General features: G+C 37.7%; 2 protein-coding genes across 4 annotated transcripts in view; both read right to left on the bottom strand.

Annotated features, from left to right (window-relative positions):
• Nucleotides 1-2,757, bottom strand: part of LOC112158685 (acidic mammalian chitinase) — a 3,670-nt gene extending 913 nt beyond the window's left edge. Inside the window, exons 1-9 of the mRNA XM_024292152.2 lie at nt 2,457-2,757; nt 2,344-2,373; nt 2,048-2,252; nt 1,782-1,838; nt 1,366-1,531; nt 1,163-1,287; nt 958-1,081; nt 688-870; nt 493-609 (exon numbers count right to left, since the gene is read on the bottom strand). Of these exons, the coding sequence (XP_024147920.1) occupies nt 493-609; nt 688-870; nt 958-1,081; nt 1,163-1,287; nt 1,366-1,531; nt 1,782-1,838; nt 2,048-2,252; nt 2,344-2,373; nt 2,457-2,481 (1,032 nt within the window). The 5' untranslated portion in view covers nt 2,482-2,757. The remainder of the gene's footprint in view (nt 1-492; nt 610-687; nt 871-957; nt 1,082-1,162; nt 1,288-1,365; nt 1,532-1,781; nt 1,839-2,047; nt 2,253-2,343; nt 2,374-2,456) is intronic.
• A 1,823-nt stretch (nt 2,758-4,580) lies between these two features.
• nfascb (neurofascin homolog (chicken) b) lies at nt 4,581-19,021 on the bottom strand. Of its 3 annotated transcripts, none has more exons than XM_024293317.2 (27): nt 18,471-19,021; nt 13,568-13,711; nt 13,376-13,481; nt 13,098-13,288; nt 12,861-12,983; nt 12,545-12,763; nt 12,053-12,164; nt 11,730-11,917; nt 11,518-11,649; nt 11,305-11,448; nt 11,066-11,177; nt 10,796-10,959; nt 10,552-10,699; nt 10,341-10,465; nt 10,152-10,253; nt 9,864-10,061; nt 8,617-8,687; nt 8,300-8,522; nt 8,033-8,148; nt 7,687-7,897; nt 7,474-7,596; nt 6,866-7,039; nt 6,644-6,775; nt 6,513-6,582; nt 5,707-5,718; nt 5,562-5,603; nt 4,581-5,489 (listed from the first exon to the last, which is right to left on the bottom strand). In XM_024293317.2, exons 2-27 carry the CDS (start codon nt 13,641-13,643, stop codon nt 5,261-5,263), a joined length of 3,543 nt encoding a protein of 1,180 aa, XP_024149085.1. In that variant the 5' UTR covers nt 13,644-13,711; nt 18,471-19,021; the 3' UTR covers nt 4,581-5,260. The 3 variants fall into 3 exon arrangements, with proteins under 3 accessions (XP_024149085.1, XP_024149086.1, XP_024149087.1); XM_024293318.2 differs by lacking the exon at nt 18,471-19,021 and adding an exon at nt 14,233-16,025; XM_024293319.2 differs by lacking the exon at nt 5,707-5,718.
• Between the last annotated feature and the right edge of the window lie 60 nt (nt 19,022-19,081).

The following is a 19,081-nucleotide window of genomic DNA, read 5'->3' as shown; positions in this document are numbered from 1 at the left end:
AATTGTCACCATCTTTTTTTTTTTTTACTTGTCTTGTCCAGCAGCTGAGCAAACAGATAAGAGCTGCTGACCTCTTGGGTTAGACAGTCTCTACTGTTACAAAGGGGATCATGTAACCTTTTTTACACTGGGGGGGTATATTTGTATAAACCCCCTTTGTAACTGAGGTCAAAAGAGAGGGATATTGGAGATGAGGGACAAGAGCTGCAGAAAAGAAAAGGGAGTGAATGAGTTGGAGAATGATTGATCAGGGTGGTTCGTTTAGAGGGCTGGAATAAAATCTGAAATATCTTTTTTTCATATATGTATTTTACAAAAAACTGCAAAAAACAAAAAAGAATAGACGTAGAATTAAGGGGAATATTTTTACTGGCCATTTTTTACCTCAGCAAATTTGCATTTTTTTTTTTTTTTTTTGTAAATGCTTCCATTTTCCCTGTTTTTTTTTTTTAATTATCAGAAAATGTGAAAGATAAAGATGTAACATACTACCTTGATTTCAAAGCTCCGCCTGTTATCAAACCCCACCCACTCTCTGCCTTTTACAGCATAGGGTACCATTTGCTCATCAATCCAGTGTAAACTGGCCCCTTGTAGGAAAGTGCAAACCTGTGGAATAACATTGTACAATTAGTACATAACTTTTTACAAAAAGTGTACATGTTTTTTTATTTTGCTGTGACTGACTTCATAGTAGGACAGAATTCCAGCTTCCCGGGTGTACGGTCCAGCAGAGGCTGGTCCGCCGGCTGGCGCTCCCACACCACTAGCAGAAGTTGACATCCAGAATGAGCGTCCGTACGTTGCAAAGCCAACCAGCAGCTTTTCGGGAGGGGCTCCCTGGTCCCTCCAATACTTCATGGCAAAGTCCTGCAGCAGAAAATGGTTAAAAAAAATAATTGTTTATGTTCCAGCATGCAGACATTTAAAATGATTTCTGATGGAGATTTTACTAACTGTGTTGTAGTAAATGTTGTCGCCGTAGTCAAAAGAGCTGCGGTACAAAGGACTGTTGTGGCCAGTGAATGGATCCCAGGCTCCATGGAGGTCATAGGTCATGACAAACACTGAGTCCAGAACCCTGATAAAACAGCACATGGTACAAGTTTCATTAAAAGTATGTACATGAAAAGAGCTTCAAGAATATGTTCCATCATCTTACTTAGAGATATCAGCAATCTCATAACCGCTATCTATGACTCTCTTCCCAGCAGACACTGCAGCTGTGAGCAGCAGTCGTGGCCTTTTGGTTTCAGCTGCTTCTCTTTCAAAGGCAGCAAGTAATTCCTAAAATTAATGGAGACATGTGGATACATCTAGATATATAACAAACATTCTCTATAGTGTGTTTTCCTAAAAACTGACCTGGCAAAGCAATGTGAACCTCCTTTTGTCCTCAGGGGGGCTACCTCGTGACCCAGGATATTCCCAGTCCAGGTCTAACCCATCAAAGCCGTGACGTCTCAAGAATCTGATAGAGGACTGGATGAAGGTCTCACGGTTGGCAGGAGTGGAAACCATGATGGTGAATCTGAACACAGTAACATTTATTAGCACTAAAAGTCAAAATAAATTATGCTTTGATCCAAAAAAAGAAACAAAAACAAAGAATACGAAAAAATATAAAAATATTCAGATGGAGTGATGGATAAACAACATGACAAGCCATTGAGTTAATAGATCTGTTCTTTTATTTTCTGTTGATTGTTTAACATATAAAATATGAATTTATATAGTGCATCTCAAAGGAAATACTTCTAAGTTAAAGCTTGTACACTCACTGTGTTGATCCAAAGGTTGCTCCACCAACAGCTAACAGAGTCTTCAGCTGAGGATTTCTGTGAAGTGGGTTCAAATAGTAACAGAAAAGACAGAACCAGAATTTTATGATTTCCATAGATATCTATAACATGTTTATAGTAAGTCAGCAGCACCAATAAAGCAAATAATCCCATAAGGGCTTCCTATAAGAATTTTACGTACAACTTTCTTAAGCAAAAATCATTGTTAATATTTTGATCAACATTGAACACATTGTACAGCTCACCTGTGTTTGAGTTCATTGAAGGATTTATACAAAGTCTCATCATTCCATTCAAAGGTTTTGATTTCATTTGAAGAGCTGATAACAGCAAAGGCATAGATCAGGTGTGTACACAGATGAGGGTCTACGTTTTCTGGCAGGTATTTGCCAAGACCAGGTCTATACTGGGACCAATTGGTGAAGTAGCAGACCAGTTTGGTGGAAGACGCTTTGGGATAAAGCAGAAAAAAAGTTAATAGTTTGTTTTAAATGACAGGAAAATGCTCTGAAATGCAACAAATGAAGAAACAAATTCCTACCAGTTTGAAGACATATCAGAACTGACAGTACTGAGAAAGAAAAAACAATTAGTGATATTCTTGTTCAAGTTTTGACATAACAGAAAACTAACTTTTGCGGTAATACAATTTACCTGTCAGGATTGTCAGTTGAGCCATGGCAGAATATTTTTTTTCTCAAAGATCAGAATCAAATTGATTCTGATTTTTTTTTCCCCGGTTCCAGAAGTACGCCCCTTATATATCCAGTTAGCACACCCCACCCCTCTGCTTTACCTGACCTAAACTGGAATGTTCCAGCTTTTATGGGGCAGGTAGATTGGTTGGATGGGTCATTTTTATTTGCTTTACAAAAACTAAAAATAAACAGCAAAATATTTAAAATTAGAAGAGAGAATGTTTTAAAAAGAAACATTATGTAGATCCCCAAGAAAAATAATTTTGACGAGTGTTAATAATTAATTTCACCTAATTTTTTCATTCAAGTGAGACATTGCACATTCATCCAAATCCATTTTTTTATATTTTCATACCAATTGACATACACTTTATTTCTTTTGCTTTATTTTTCTTGGTTTTTTTCTTAACTCACACCAGATCATATGCATGATGACACAGGTACAAAGGCTGAAGGAAAATGATTTATGACTTTTGTTTGAGTTAAACTTTACTGTTATGATCATCCAGTTTGACTGAAATGTTCCGAACAAACTCAGTTTATTACATAAGGAAAGTGGATCAGCTCACTTTGCAGGCAATATTTTAATCCCTCAGATTCATTCAGCTTTCCCATTTTGATGCAGAACTTTTCAAAAATGATAAAAAGTCAAGATTTGCTGAGGTTTCACTGTACATTTTTTCTGAAAAAATCTTAAAAGACCAGAAAGATTAATGCTTGATTGATTATATTTCCATTTAATACTCTAGTCTAATCAATCTTCCAAACCTTTAAAGCGCCTTTTCAGTTGTTTTCTTTGCTATTTAGCTACATGCTAAAGAAAATCTATTTTAACTTGAACACAAAAATGAGAAACTTTGTCTTGTTTTTCCTTTAATTAAAAAAAAAAATCCCATGCAGTCCTTACAGTTAAGGTTTTTCAACATTTAAAAAATAATTTGACAGTTGGTTTAAAATATGCTTCATATTTCTGTCACGCAAGTTAGTCAGTTTCCTACCACAAACAAGCATAATAGATCTAATTCATTTTACACATAATTTTAATTTAAACATTGCTAACATGATTAATTTTGAAGTAGTATTTGTCCTTTTTAAGTTTTGTCCAAAAACCAATATATTTTTTTCAAATGGATCCATCTTTATTGTATCAGAGTGCTCTAAATCCAATGATACCAAAGGACAACAACCTATAAGGCAGAGAAAAAAGTGCTGCTTGCATGTCTTTATCTTTAGATGATGACATCGGTAGATAAGATATCCTATCATATTCTTAGATAAGATGTATTTAGATAAGATGTTTTAAGAAGAAACAATAAGATGTGGAAGATAATCTCCTACGACATTCCCTTGAAATGTAGGGTTCTGTGGCATCTTTTTAATGTTTGAGTTAAATGAACTTTTAATGAATGACAACAGACTATTGAGTTTAATACACAACTTTAACCTTGGTATTTTAAAGAATAATCTGTTCTTACATGAATGACCTTGGTAAGTTGTTGGTAAATTTCACCAAATAAGGTCCAATAAAATGACGTTTCTTTGAAATCTGAAAAATGCTGGTTTCTAAGAAAACTCATATTGCACAATCGTTCTTAGTAGATCACTGCTCAGACTTGACCTGAACTCAGCCATAATCAAAGTTTCAAAACATAGTTTTCCTATGGTAACAACCCTTTTCAGATCTTCATTTTCTATAAGCTGTTTGTGGATTAATAATATAATTTTAGCAGTTCTTTGATTTATTTTTATGACTTCTGCTTCTTTAGTCCTTTCTGGTGTGTTTACTCACATCTATTCCATTCACCACTGCTCCTTCTGTTAAATTTTCTGTCTCTTTTACTAAAATCTGATGGCTAGATATGTTCCCAGCAAATGTCCTTAAAGAGGAAACAAACCCAACATCAAACTAATTTTCAAAGAACAGGCAATTCATGTGTGCCTCCTCAGGTAGGAGAATAAAGATCTCTAACATTTGTTAAAACTGACTGAAAAAAAAAAAACTGAAAATAAACATATATGTTCATGGTTCAGATCCTCTATTTAGGGACCCAAAACAATAATAAAGAAGAACAATAAAATGTGGAATTAATTAAGCAAAGTTTTAATTTACTATTGTGACATCAATATTTTCACTTTATTTAGGTTAGTGCACAACACACAATGTTACAATCATATTAATCCTCTTTATGTGGTTGAAAAAGAATGTACTTGTTCTGATTTGGATTTCCCTAAAATCATTTATCAGCAGGAATAATGCTGAGTACCATAAAAAGATGACAAAGAGGCACTATCAAAACTCTCTTAATTTGAATACAGTTCCATGAGTGGGACTGAAGACAGACTTGACTGATCCTTCAGTTCTTGGCTTCCCTGAATGATAAAGTGTGGTATGCTGCTGTTATTTTAAATAGCAATAAGCGCTAAAAATAATACAAATCCCATTTTGTGGATAGAAAAATACGCATTTACAGCCGGCACCTAAATATTCTACCTGCTCTTATCAACATGATAAGAAAATATTTGCCTGTCTCTCACGGCGCTGAGCAAACATCTCTCTACCAGATTAATTAAAGAACAAGGGGATAAAACCTGTAAACACAAGTTGTACAAAAAAACATTTTTGTTTCATAGAGTCAAAAAAAACATCTCAATACTCGACTTCTTGAGTGGTCTTTGTGCTGGTCTTTTTTTGTCTTTGTCTTTTGAAAAAATACAAGCAGATCCCCAGATCTTCAAATTGGTCATTGTGCAGTTCAGGCTTCACGCAAGGGAGTATATAGTATTCATTGGAGATCGGAGCTCCAGACCTCCGCTGAAATCCAAGTCTCTGACATCTCTCCTGGTTCCTGTGTACTGTCCGATGAAGGAGCCATCCTCTTCAAACTGCATCTCCCCTCCTTCTCCATATTCCACCAGACTGTCGTCACTGTCTACTCGTTTCATCATGGCTTCCACAGCCGGCTGGGCTCTTTGAAGCCTCTCCTCCTCTCTACCAAACATAAACACAATATTTAGCGGAGAATTCTTCACACTGGCTGCAGAACATGCGCAGAATACTTACATGTGCCTCCGAGGAAAAGGCAGCGTGGAGACGTGTGTGATCCTAAAATATCCAAATGTTTGTTTTAAGTCAGTTTATCCAAACAAGAAAAAAACTAATATTGACAACTGAAGTGTCAGGGGTGTCAAATTTAGTCTAGTCATACCTTTCAAGGGATCTGCGGTAGTTCAGAGTGAAAAGAACAGGGATGAAGGTTCGGAGGAAACGTGGGGCAAAAAAAGCAAAATATTTAGGCGGAATCAAAAAAAAAAAAAAGTTTTAAATGTCAAAAAACAACCTTAAGATACCCACTGAAATGTTTGAGGGTTGATTTATTTATCAGCATGCAACTTGAGAAATAAAAACGGTCAACTGATACTTGCATCGATGACTATGGCTGCTATCTTTATAAAACAATATTTGTTTAGTTCAAAATTATCTAATTTGTGCTTTAAAAAATCTTTACTGTTACAAAACAAATTCTTATATAATAGTCTTGATCAATGCACTGAGTTTTGTGCCATTTTGAAAGAAAAACAAATATTTATTTTTAAACAAATAGGATGGTTTCATACATTAAAAAATTGGAGTATGTGAGCCAACAAAGTAATATAAACCAGTTAGTTGGCCATATTTTTTTATATGAATAAACTTTTTTTTTATTTTAATATTGTTGCCTTATTTATTGATACTTGAAATTACTCAAAAATAAAAAATGACAGAAATGTAAACACTTTATGAGGTAAACTTAATTTACCATTTTTTTTTAACATATCAGCTGTTAGTCATCAAAATCATGCTGTTATTTAAACTTTTACACTCAAAACACTGGAAAAAACACAAAAGGACATTTAAAAAATGTTTAAAACTAATTACAGTTGCACATTAACTGGGTAAATGTTTATTGCATTAGTAAACTATCTGCAGGTGTTTCCATCCCACATCTTTCTGGTTGTTTGCTGTAATTCTTACCGATAGTCAAATGAGCCTTCCTGATCTTTGTCATCCACAGGCTCCAGTGAAATGTCCTTTTTCTCTCGAACTGCAAAGAAAATAATTTTCTAATCATAGTTCAGGACATCAGGACCAAAAAACCTTTTTACCTGGGTATTTCCCGCCTCGGCTTCTCTTGATGAAGCAGACAATGAGGAGGATGAGCACGAGGAGAGCCACAGCACACATGATCCCGATGAACCAGCCTTGGGTGGTGATGTCCACCTGGTCCTGAGCGTACGCTGAGGGACACAGACAGTGTTGGAACTGAAGACAACTAAAGAGGGCTCATCTTCAAATACGCCTTGAAAAAAAAATCAACTCCAAACTACTTTCGGTGGTGTAATGCGGCGACTCCTCCGTGTGCCAGTCTCCGATTCCAATCCGAGTTCGGGCTGCCACGGAGAACCAGTAGCGAGTGTATCGGTCATAACGGCGGATGGAGAAGCTTGTCACATTAGGTGGGAAATCCTCGACTCTCATCTCCTCTCCTCTGGTGGCGTTCACTGTGAGGAGAAATCATTAGCATGGGGCAAATATAGTCAGGTAAAACTAACTTCAAAGTACATCTTGTCCTTAGAAAGCGGAGACACACTGTTTTAGGATATACTTCAGCTACAGCCCATTAAAGGCCTCACTGCGTTGTTTCTTTTAGGGTGTATTCAGACTGGGAAAGTCTGTTGGTTCAGACCCAGTCCAATTAATTTGGTTTGGTTGGAATTTTAAAGCAAACCGAAGTTCATTCCGATTGGAAACAAACCAAGATCCCCTTCAAAAGGTGCGTCCGAGAACGGTTCCTGGTCCCAGACCAGAATCCGCTTGGGTGAATTCAGACTGAAAATTTGTTCCAGATTATCGGGGAGAAACCAAATTCTGGTTCACTTTAAGGGAAACAAATGTGTCCATGGTGAAGAATGTGCAGAATAGAGCGTTGGTTTACATGTGTGATACTTCAGAGAGTATCCAGTGATGATCCCGTTGGGTTCTGCTGGCAGACTCCAGTCAACATAAATACTGTCCAGATGGCGCTGTTGGATTCTGAAGGATGTGGGGGCGGACGGTACTAAAACCAGTGGGACAAAAACATAGATTATTTTAGTTTCATCCAAATTTTGCTTTTTTTTTGGCAATTAATATGAAAAAAAACAATTACCTCCTTCAGGTGTTGAGAAGTGTATGTTGTTACTCGGTGGCCCTTCATACCGACTGTTAGCTACCACTATATACATCTTATAGTTGCTATAAGGTATGAGGTCTGTGATGACTCCAGATGGTTCTGGATCATTGTTTGGGAATATTTTGGACTTCATTCCTCTGTTGACCCACAACCACCGCAGCTGACTGCTGTCTCTCCAGTAGTAGACCTAAGAGATAGGAGGTGGCAAAAACCAAGAACTTCTACAATCGTAATTTATATTATTTATCAGCTGACACTGTATTCTTGTAAAACTATGTTTCTCAACCTGAATTATACATGATCAAAATAACAGCAGACACACCTTATACTCCCTTAGCTCTCCCATGATGGCCTCTCGTGACACTGGGTCCCAGTGTACAGTGACTTGAGTGCTTTCAATGTCAGAAACTCTTAGATTTAAAGGTGCAGCCAGTGGACCTTCAGGAGAAGTGAAAGAAAAAATGTAATTGATTTTATTTCAGTGTTAAATATTCACGTTGACTTAATTATGAACAGGTATGGAGCTGTGAGAATGCTGCAAAGTCACACATAACCCAAAAAAGCTAGTCTATTTTGTTGTGGAACTTACGGTCTTCACCAGAATAACCAATGACTACGGGTGACTCTGGCCCCAGCCCAAAGTCATTGACAGCCTGGACTTTGATCTCATAAGGGGTGAAGGTATCTGCATCATAGATGTAGTATCTCAACCACTTTGTAGTTGCATTCTTCCACTCTTCCCTAGAATCTCTCCTTCTCCACCACACCAGATACTTCAAGTGAGGTCCGTTCCACTCTCTGTAGGTTAGAGGCTGAAAGCAAAGCCATAACAGAAGGTAACGATGTACTTTAGATTTTCTAAACATATTTGATTTTTATAGAGTTTAAGTCGTGAGTTCTAAGTACCTCCCAGCTGATTTCCATGTTATTTCTCCATGTGCCCACACCTTTCACGTTCTTTGGGATGACGTCTGGGGCTGTGACGGAAACAACAGAAAGCTGATTGAGAAAGTTATTGATTTAGAAATAGGAACCTGAATTTTGCCTTAAAAAAACAAAACAAATAAACCTGCTTTTTTTCAAAATAATTTATTTGAATTATTTGGGATTTTATTCTGCTAAAAACTGCTGTCCCGGAGTAATAGGCGCTCGCCTAATGCATTCATCCTCACTTCGAACATTTTTTAAAGATAAAATAATGGTACATAAGATATTAGCTTTGACTGCTTATTTGATACTTTAACTTTCTTGTATTTAATATCATTAAGGACCCTTTCTATATAAAATGTATATGTACAGCAAAACTCTGAACCAAATAAGCTGTAAATTCACTGTTTTGTGCCAAAACTTCAATTTCATGTCCCAGTGTTTAAAAAAACAGCTTTTTCAGCTTGATAAAAACTTATATGAGGCATTGTTACAGTTTCAGGTAGATTTACCATGTAAGTTAACATTTTTGTGACAGACAAACACCAATATTACATAGAGAGAGGGGATTGAGGAAGCTGTCATGCCTGATGAGTATTTTGGTTCATAAGAAATGCTTTTTAAAGACTCATAAGCTTTACGTAATTTAATATAGCTTTTAAAACAAATAGGGGATATTTCCGTTGACCATATCTAGAACATTAGATTTACTCTGCAGAAAACATTCCCCTTAAAAATAAGTACATCGTTTATCCCATTTAGGTTTGTAGTATGACTTTGTGTATGTATTTCTGGTAAATGATCAGTAATCCTAAAGTCTCATATATTTAGACTATCATAGATCAAACTGATGTGTGTTGGAATGTATTTGTTATGCTAATTCCACTGCTGCTGTGAAAAATGCTCCTAAGATTCACAGGGCAACTAACTGCCAAAAATTGCAGACCAATTAAGTGTAATCAAGGGTAATTTTTATTTTAAAATCCTCAAACTGATCGCCTATGTTTCTGCTCATGAAGACGAAGAGGGCACAACTTGGGTAAAAAGGAAATTAAAAGTAAACCAGCACAAAAATGAAACCAAACAATCAGGAATGCTTGACTATATCCAATGCATAGAAAGAATCCCCGTACCGATCTCACTAGACAGAGAGACAACAAAAAAGAAATTTGTTGCCTGGTGTGAAAATAAATGAGACTGTTGCATTTAACAGCAGGGAAACTCACGTGCACCACTGGTCTGGAAGCGAGATGATGGGCGACTTGGACGACTGGCGCCAACTGCATTAATTGCAATAACTCTGAACTCATAGTAGGTAAATGGTATGAGATGCAAGATAACAGAGTTAAGGTTTCCTGGGTATGTTGACAGATTTCTCCATTTTCCAGGAAGCCAGTCGTCGTCGTCATACTGCACCAAGTAATCTGTAATTAAAAAAAATTAGGTCTAACATAGTGTAACAGAAAAAAATACTACTTTTTGTCCTTCAGTAAAGTAGGTTGTACAACTTTTACCAGTAATTGGGCTATGGTTGCTGTCACCAGGAACCCAACTGAGTCGCACACTGCGTTCAAATGGATCAGACAACTCAAGGTCAGTTGGAGGATTTGGACGGTCTAGGAAGAAAAATTTTAATAAATATTCAAACCTCTCCAGCATTCTGTTTGACATAATAAAAGTGTTCCTATTTGGGTTGGTCATACCCATCACTAGCAGGTGTGCAGAGGCAGACTTCTGGTCCAGCTCATTCTTAAAGACACAGGTGTAGTTGCCCTCATCTCCTCTGTTCACATCAGTAATGACTAGATTTGATTCATCCAGAGAGACTCTGAGGACAAAAGGAAAATAGAGATGTTTTAGGGCTAACACTTTATGGTTGTGCCACACAAACTTGAATTCAACGTAAATACTCACCTCCAGCCGAAAGAGATTTGCTTTTTGTTTTTTATCCATGTTGTTGTGAATGGAGTGGTGGCATCTGCTTTAACAGCACACTCGAGGCGGACATCCGTTCCTCGAATGACCTTCATACTTTGTGGTTTGGTGACAATTACTATAGGCTCTGAAAAGAATAGAAGGGAGGAAGGATTTTCAATATTTTTATACAAAACATGCCATTGACTTTCAGGTTTTATGGATGGATGCATGCAATGGTGACCTTTGACTTCCACTTTGACTTGGTTTTCGTCTCGTCCTGCAATGTTGCTGATGACGCACACGTAAGTTCCCTCATCTTCTAGTTGTATCCGCTTGACTTCAAGAGTTCCATTACTGTGGGTCTTGAATCGAGTCCCCTCAAGATTGCCTTGTCCATATTTTGACCTGAGTTGGATTACCCAAAAAAAGATGTGTGGAAGTAAAAAAAAAGGGAGAGATTGATTTATTTTCTTAATTTGTGGACTAAAGAGTCATTTTGCTAGGATCTTACCATCGCAGGTCAGGAACAGGAGAACCAAAGAAGCGACAGTCTAAAAACGCTCGACTTCCTTCTATCACTTTGACAACTTCGTTCTTAGGACCAATGATACGAGGGGTAGAATCTAGATATAGATAATAATAGTAACAGACAATCAGTACATTTTTTCTTTTTTCAAATAACCTCGTGCTTCAATTTTCTGCTCGTAAACAAATTTTTGATGCAAAATGAGACACAAAAATACGACTTACGCAGTACATTGACAAATGCATTGGCCAGTAGGTACCCGTACTGATTGGAGGCGTTGCACTGGTAGACACCAGTATTTTCTGTGGTCACACTGCGCAAAGTTATAGTATCCCCGGCCACCAGTCTGTTGGACTGTGGGAGTGCATCTGAAACACAAGAAAATATATCATTAGAATTTTTACTTTCTCCAAAAAATTTATCAAATGTGATCCTACCTTCAATCGGGTCCCCATTCATGAACCAGCTGATGGTGGGACGAGGAACCCCGTCAGAACGGCACACCAACCGCCCGGTTTCCTCAGGCGCCAGAATTAAATTTGTAGGTTTTTCCACCCAGAAAGGAGCCGCTGTCAGGTGCATAGAGTATACAGGTTGATCAAATATCTCACACTAAGCTGATAAATATTTCTGTTTGTGAAATTATTACCTTTAACTATGACAGATATTGTTTGTTCAATGTAACCTATCTTGTTAGTTGCAGAGCAGGTGTATTCTCCTGCATCTTCAAATTCCGCCTTTGGGATTTGAATCATTTTGTTGAAATTCTTTATTTTAATACGATGTGTCACTGGAAGGTTCTCCCCATCCTTGGTCCAGGCAATATGAGGAGTTGGCCTTAGTGAGCACAAGTAAGCATTTACTTTGGATGGCTTTTGTTGCATCAAGCTATTAGTTCTCACACAAACCAGAAAATAAACTGGTAGCCATAAATCAAAGGAAAAATTTGACCTTGTTTGTTTTAACACTCACACTCCCGCAGCTATACACTCCAGGAGCAGCTCCTCCCCTTGGAGGACCAGTTTGGAGCTGGACGAGCCCCTGGGAGACAACCAGGTGGGGGCAGCCTCAGCAGTAGAGTGGGCTGCAGAGAATCCCAGACAAAGGTTTTTTTTTTTTTTTTTTAACAGGAAAAAAATATCTGTCAGAAGCCAACAACTTAAACTAAAGTGAAGGTTGAGCAATAATTTTAAAAAGCAGAGTAAAAAAAAAAAAGAAATTTGTCGTAAAATTTGTTAAAATAAGTGTCTCTGACTATACAGTAAGCAGATTTGAAGCATTTTTGCTGGTTCTGTGTCCTGCACAATGAGCTTTACACATATGGATGAGTTAGTATTCTTGAAACAAAGCAAGTGTTTGTGCTTTGAAAACACCACTGACCCTAGTATGAAAGAAAAAAACAAACTAGTACTTCTGTTTTCTAAAATCCTCTAGTGGTTTTCTTTTGATAGTGAAGCTACTCACTTGAAAGCACCTTAACAACCACAGGCATCTTCTGCTGAATTGCATTCTTGTGAGGGAAGCGAGCATTACAGCAGTAATCAACAGCAGAGTCATTAAACAACACATTGGAGAAATACAGATCTCCATTGATTCCCATGGAAACCCTGCGGTCCTGCCGCACAGGCTGCATGGTGGGGAAAGCCGTCTGGATGGGCCAGTTGAACGGCCTTGCATATGAACCTGGAATCAAACAGAAACACGGTTTGCAACCAGTCTGTTTTACAACAACTCCAGTTTGTGAAAATGGATGTGCTGTAGACCTTAAGATTATGCTTACAGCTAGACATCCAGTAGGTTTCAGGTTTAGGTGGTCCTGCTGGGGGGTCACAGGGCAGAACCAGCGGCAAGCCCGCACTGATGACTACAGGCTCCAGGATCTCCCGTGGCCAAACTGGAGGTCCTGCAAGAGCACAATCATGAACTTAAAACAAGGGAACTTAGTGTTTGTTAGACATGGACACATTCATGTTCTGGCAAAGACAGCAATTGCATTGTCGTTGATTCCTTGACTTACTATACATTTGTAGACTGATCTTGTGGGTGTACGCAGATCCGTACTGATTGGAAGCAATGCACTGGTACTCTGCTTCATACTTTTCTGGATTATTCCGGGCATAGATCTCCAAAGTTCCTGCGCGCCTGCGCATCGACACCTGGGAGTCACGCGCCACATTGAAATATTTTCCATTACGCCTCCATGAGAAACTTCACCAAAAGACAGAAAAGATTGGTGAAGTGGAAAACAAAAGGGTACAGTTTGACGAAACCCTCTCTTGTTGCAGCATGTCTTACGTAGGATGCGGGTTGCCTATAGCTTCACACTCTATGACCATTGTTTCTTTGGGGTCCACAATATGGTCCTTTAGGGATTGCTTTATAATCGTTGGGGGTTGTCTGACTGCAGACATAAAAATATATATTAGTTTTTCTCATTAGATTTATAGCAGGCAAACAGACATATGGGGGGGTGACTGACTGACTCACCGTCAAGTGGAATATCCAGAGACCAAACACTGTGCCACAGAAGCAACAGCAGCCCTGGTCCAACCAGCCTCCTCATCTTTACAGGTCATTTAAGAGTTTGGGTCATCAGTGATACTCTGATCAAATTAAATAAAAAATAATAACCTGTAAGAGAAAAAAATAAAATTCTGAGTCATGTGTACTTATAGAGGATAAAGTACTCATAAAAGATTATAGGTAAGAAGGTCAATCTGGACTCAAGGAAAGTACTTCAAGTTAAAACTTAAAAACATTTAAATAGTGTGGCTTTTTTATACACACAATAAAGCAAATAAATTGTGCTCCTTAAAAACAAGTTTTGCTAAAAAAAAACATACTTGTTTTATATTTACTTTTTTGGGTAGCATTTTTATTTTAATAAAATGTAATTTTAAGTATTTAACTAAATCATGTTAACATAAAAACCCAATTCACATGAAAATGTGGTCAGTTAAGTAAAGTAAAGGTTTTTTTGGCTGTACTAAAGAATTAAACTAACAGAAAAAAGTAAATAAGAACACTATAAAAGTGACTTTAAAGCCCAAACATGAGAAAAAAAACAACCCTGATGCAATTTTTCTAAATTACGCTTTTCTTTAAACATATTTTTCCATAAATTCCATATCATATAAGTTATGAGAACTTACCTTGGTCATGCACAGATAAATCAAGTCTTTTTCTGACTCTATCTCTGCCCAATGCATCAATAATCCAATTATTGTTCCCAGGAAATCAGTTTTGTTTGTGCAGAATGCCAATTAATGCTTCAGTCCTTTAAATATCAGGTCAGGAACCCCAGACGACTTGATACAAATCAGTAATTGAGTTTCTAGCTGTCACTGCCACTCACACTGCGCCCGACCGCCTCATGAATAATGAATGAGCCCCATTCACCACCTACACCTCACCCACTTTACAGCTCTGACCAGGCAGGCTCTCGTAACTCTGATCATCAAATACAGCCTCATAAACTACATTTATAGGACTGTCTGAAAACACCAAGCTGACAACTCGGGGAGGATTTTATATTGTTGTTTACGTTCTGTCTGACCCTCTACGTTAGTGTGTGATTGTGTTTAATGAAGGGTCTGAAAGAAAAGCTGGAAACAGCCTCAGTTTTGTGCTGTTTGCATTGTTAGTGGTTTGATGACATCAAAATGTGGGCAGCAGAGATCTTGGGAGCAGAGTAAGAAAGCAATGTTTGTTTCTGTCACATGAATTTTACATGACATATCTCAAGTTATGTGACGTCCGGACGTAGACTGAGATCCTCCAGATTTTTGCTTTCCTTTAAGCATTTAAAAAATGATCACGTGTAACATATCTAAGTCAATAATTATTTAATATAGTTTGGGGGAGAAAGGGGAAAAAAAAGTCATGAAAAACTTCAAATCCTGTAAGAGGTGGAGGCATATTTGTTTCCAAGAAACAGACTCAGGGGAAGTTGTTCTAGCTTCAGACAAAAGACATCTGACAGCTGCCGACAGATTCCTGACCTGTGTAGGCTTTCAGGCATTCATTCACTGAACAAATGCTTGCTAGCAAAAAACAGCAAAAAAAACAAAAACAAAAGGCTGCCAACTTTTTGAAACTTTTTCACTAAATAGTGTTAACTTTACAGAAATAAAGGTTTTTTATTATTATTTATCTGTAATCAAATCAAACAACACTCTGTTCTGGCCTCATTGTCCTCTTCATCATTTTAAAAAGACGTCTTCAAGCTTCTTGGCACTTAGAAAGGATTCCTCTGCTCATGCATTGCAACTGTTTGGCAGGCCTGAAAGTGATCGGTGCCATGCTCCAGATTGCACGCTGAAGAGTCACAGCGGCGGATGAGCCAGCTCAGTGATGACAAAAAAAGTCTTTATGCCCGTGGATTCTCCTCTGGCATGAGTGTCCACCGACTCCAGTAAAAGCAGATGACATGCGAGAGAGAGTGTTCGGCCAAACAAGCCCCTCGTTCAGGCCCACGGCGCCTATATCAATGCACGTTAAAACGTGACTGCATCGAGGACGGCTACACAGAGGACAGGGGGAGAACGGCTGTTAAAACACAACACTGTGACTAACTACATGCCTCAAATAGTGATTTATGGACTAAACGAAGCCAGAAGTTAAACTTTTAAAGATCATAAAACATGCAGAGTGATAGTAGGGGTTTGTGTTAAACCTTTTTACACCAGAACTTTGCCATCAGTGTTTATCTTTTAGTTGTTTTACCCAATTTACTTAATTCCAGTAAATTCTGAAACACAGAATTTCAACCTTGTGTGGATGTGCCACAATTTGTGTAATCAACGTAAATCAGCTAATTCTGTCACAGAGAACCAGCTATTCGATATACGATATGGAACGCTGCTTTTCTCAGGATTCAGAATCAGCAGATTCATGTTGATCACATAAATGTTTGAAGATTTATTGCATGTCAAAGAGCGTGTTTCATTTAGAAGTTACCAGCCACATATCAAATGTTAAAAAAAGCTGATATTTCCTGAATATTAACATATTTAGTTTTAAGTTTGTCAACCATAATTATTGATATGCCTTTAACCAAATATGGATGACATCATGAACCTTATGTGCATCTGTGCCTTCAGAAGGGTCAAAAGGCAACAAGAAGCACAATAATATTAAAAAAAATCTGCATCACAAGCTATAGATGCAAAAACACTTTTTACTGCAACATTTCAGAAATTCCTGTCAATCTTATAAACTTTATTCTCGGTTGAAAACATTTCAAATACTGAAAATATGAAGCACAGTACAATGTTTAAAACAAAATGACCTCAAATTTAATCTCAGATTATGGATTTAGAAGATGGCGCAATTGTGGAAGACTTAACAGAAAAATAAGTAGAAAGAAAAGAGAAAAAAGATGATGAAATAAAAATAACTATAATTCAGTAACATGATTGGCTGTTGAGGAGAAAATAATTTAAAGACGACAAAAATAAATATCTTTAAACACTGTAAACTGCAGGTATTTTTCTGATGTTATGCAGGAAATTAAAATGAACTCTTAAGTTTTACTGACTGAGGTTACGGTCACGTATCAGAAAATACCACTGTGCATCGACCACAATGAAGGTTTTTTAGGAAATTTACCAGGTGGTCGCAGAAATTTAAAGAAAACGTCAAAATTTCACAGTGACCAGACGATTTTTCACTAAAAGTTGTCATTGGTCAGTGACCACCCTGGCACTGAGTCGTATGGCGGCAATGATGCTATTACAAAATCCAGCGATCCAGCTGGGGAGCCATTGGCCGAATTGTTAGGTGTCAGCATCTCTGACTTGACTATCAGTATGTCCAAACTTCCACCCTAATTCCTAACTACTGAAAAATTATGTAGTGCAAGATTATATTGTGCCAATGGTTTTAAAAGCAATTTGGACATCGTGTTCACTACTTTTCTTTCGTTTTTTTAAACGCTGGTAACACGTCACCGATTTCACAAAGTGAAAATTGAATCAATACGACTCCACTGTGTTCTGTTGATGAAAATGTGGATGGTTTATTTAAAAATTACATTACATTGCGAATCGATGCATGCTAGTTTTTCACAAAGACTTCTGGGAAATTTCTAGTCTACTCAAATTCTGGAATTGTAGATTCGGACAGCACTACAAAATGCCGACGGCACTATATAGTTCACTGTATAGGTACTGTACAGTGAAGGAATTCGTACATACATGATGTGTAAATGTCTCCAGACGGCGGCCGTCTATATCAAAGTGCCACTGGTCGCCTGGTAGTGTATAAAAAGCGGGCCATTATACATGTGTTATGGCCAATTGACCGTCACCGTCTAAACTCATAATCACATCAACAAATACTCAAAACAAAATCAGGCAGGTGCATGAAATCTTGAAGATTCTGCCATTGTCTCCCCACTGCCTGGCAGCAGTTGTATTTGTGACCGTAAAATAACTCATTATCAAATAAGAAACAAACTACGAGCTTATTTAGCCCCATACAGTATTAACTAATGCACATAAACACTCAGGGAGGGACAGTCCTAGGCCTGAGGGCTGGTGTCACTCCATTCTTTCCAGACATCCTTTTCTCTACTCTGCTGATTACATGGATTAGTTTAACCAAATAGAAGAACCAAAGACAGAGTTTGTACAAAAAGTAAATAAACTTGTATACTCTCAGAAAGAAAAGTAATGAAAGCTAAACATTTTTTCCACATTTTTTAGAGTAAATTTTGCAGATACATTTTTAGAATCATAAATTACTAATCAGATCTGTCTCTGGACTTTAGGGGGTAGACACATGAAAAAATAAATCCATGCATGTGCAGAAACTATATAAACTTGAAACCTAAACTTGGAATTTCTTGATGTGATGCATCATTTCTGATCATAACTTTACTTTAACTGCAATGAAGGCCATGTGCATAAGATAAATCAGTCTGAAAATTAGATTTTATCAAATGACAAATAAATGAAAAATTGTTGTGGTTGTAGTAAATGCATTAACTTCAAAAGACACAAGAGACTGATGGAGCATCAGTCTCTTAGCAATTATTTTAAAGTCAGTTGCCAATATGACAATGCACACAGATGCTAACAATATCAGTGTTTTGTACGATTCAAGCATTACACCAAATTTCAAATATTTAGACTTTCAAATGCCAGGCTATTAAATGACAGCTGTCCATGGGATTCGTCACTAGATCTTAGCAATACGGTTTCAGTTATCAGACTATGGCTGAAATGAAATGATGAATAAAAGTGTGTATTTGGTCATAAAAGAAAAAATGGTCCCTCATATTTTTCCCCATCGTTGTCTATTTTAAGCTTCTTGCACATGAAGTTGAGTGTGCAAAATAAAAACACAGCTAAGACAAAGTAGAGTTGTGAAAATCATAAGGTTGTACCTGCAGATCCTTGCTCCTGTGAAAAGCAGCATTTATCCTCTGCTGTCACTGAAGTTGGGTAACAGCATCTCCACACTGATCGTCGTCTCCTTTACACACTTAGTCCTATTTTTCAGTTTGTCATGATCAAACAGGATGCAGTGGGACCCCAGAGATCCATACGGTTCACTAGAATGGTTGTCTCTTTCTAAAGTCACACTCCTGACAAACGTGGCTCAAGTGACTGTGATAATAAATCCATTGTGAAATCCACACATAAATTTAACGTCACTTTCAATGTGAGGACGGGGTAAGGACAAGCTAAAGCCCCATGTCAAGGCCTCGTTTCTGGATCAGGTATAGCTAGTTAGCACTTAGCATCATCCGGAGTCTTTTTTTAATTTATTTTTTAGGAAGTTAGATAGTTTGGGGGTTTCTTTAAGTGGGTTGTTTCTGATTTTCAGTGAGTAGAACAGGGCTGAGTCACTGACCCTGCATCCTCACTCTGGCTGGCACAAACACACACAATCATTCACAAAGCCTTTCTGTCTGGAACAAAGTCAGTCTGTTGTGGACGGGGCGGGCACAGCTTCCAAACACATGGAGTGTGGGGGGCAAGGGCAGGGGTTAAC

The sequence above is a fragment of the Oryzias melastigma genome, linkage group LG7 (genome assembly GCF_002922805.2).
Source record: "Oryzias melastigma strain HK-1 linkage group LG7, ASM292280v2, whole genome shotgun sequence".
Lineage (NCBI taxonomy): Eukaryota > Metazoa > Chordata > Actinopteri > Beloniformes > Adrianichthyidae > Oryzias > Oryzias melastigma.
The sequence above is the reverse complement of the archived record's forward strand: the minus strand, read 5'-3'. Positions and strand labels throughout refer to the sequence as shown.

Excerpts from the sequence above, each read along its gene's own strand:
- nfascb (XM_024293317.2), bottom strand. The coding sequence starts at position 13,643 with ATGAGGAGGCTGGTTGGACCAGGGCTGCTGTTGCTTCTGTGGCACAGT. Across the intron at positions 10,254-10,340 it reads TGCACACCTGCTAGTGATGG|ACCGTCCAAATCCTCCAACT; the intron begins GTATGACCAACC and ends TTTTCTTCCTAG. Across the intron at positions 7,898-8,032 it reads GAGAGCTAAGGGAGTATAAG|GTCTACTACTGGAGAGACAG; the intron begins GTGTGTCTGCTG and ends CCTATCTCTTAG.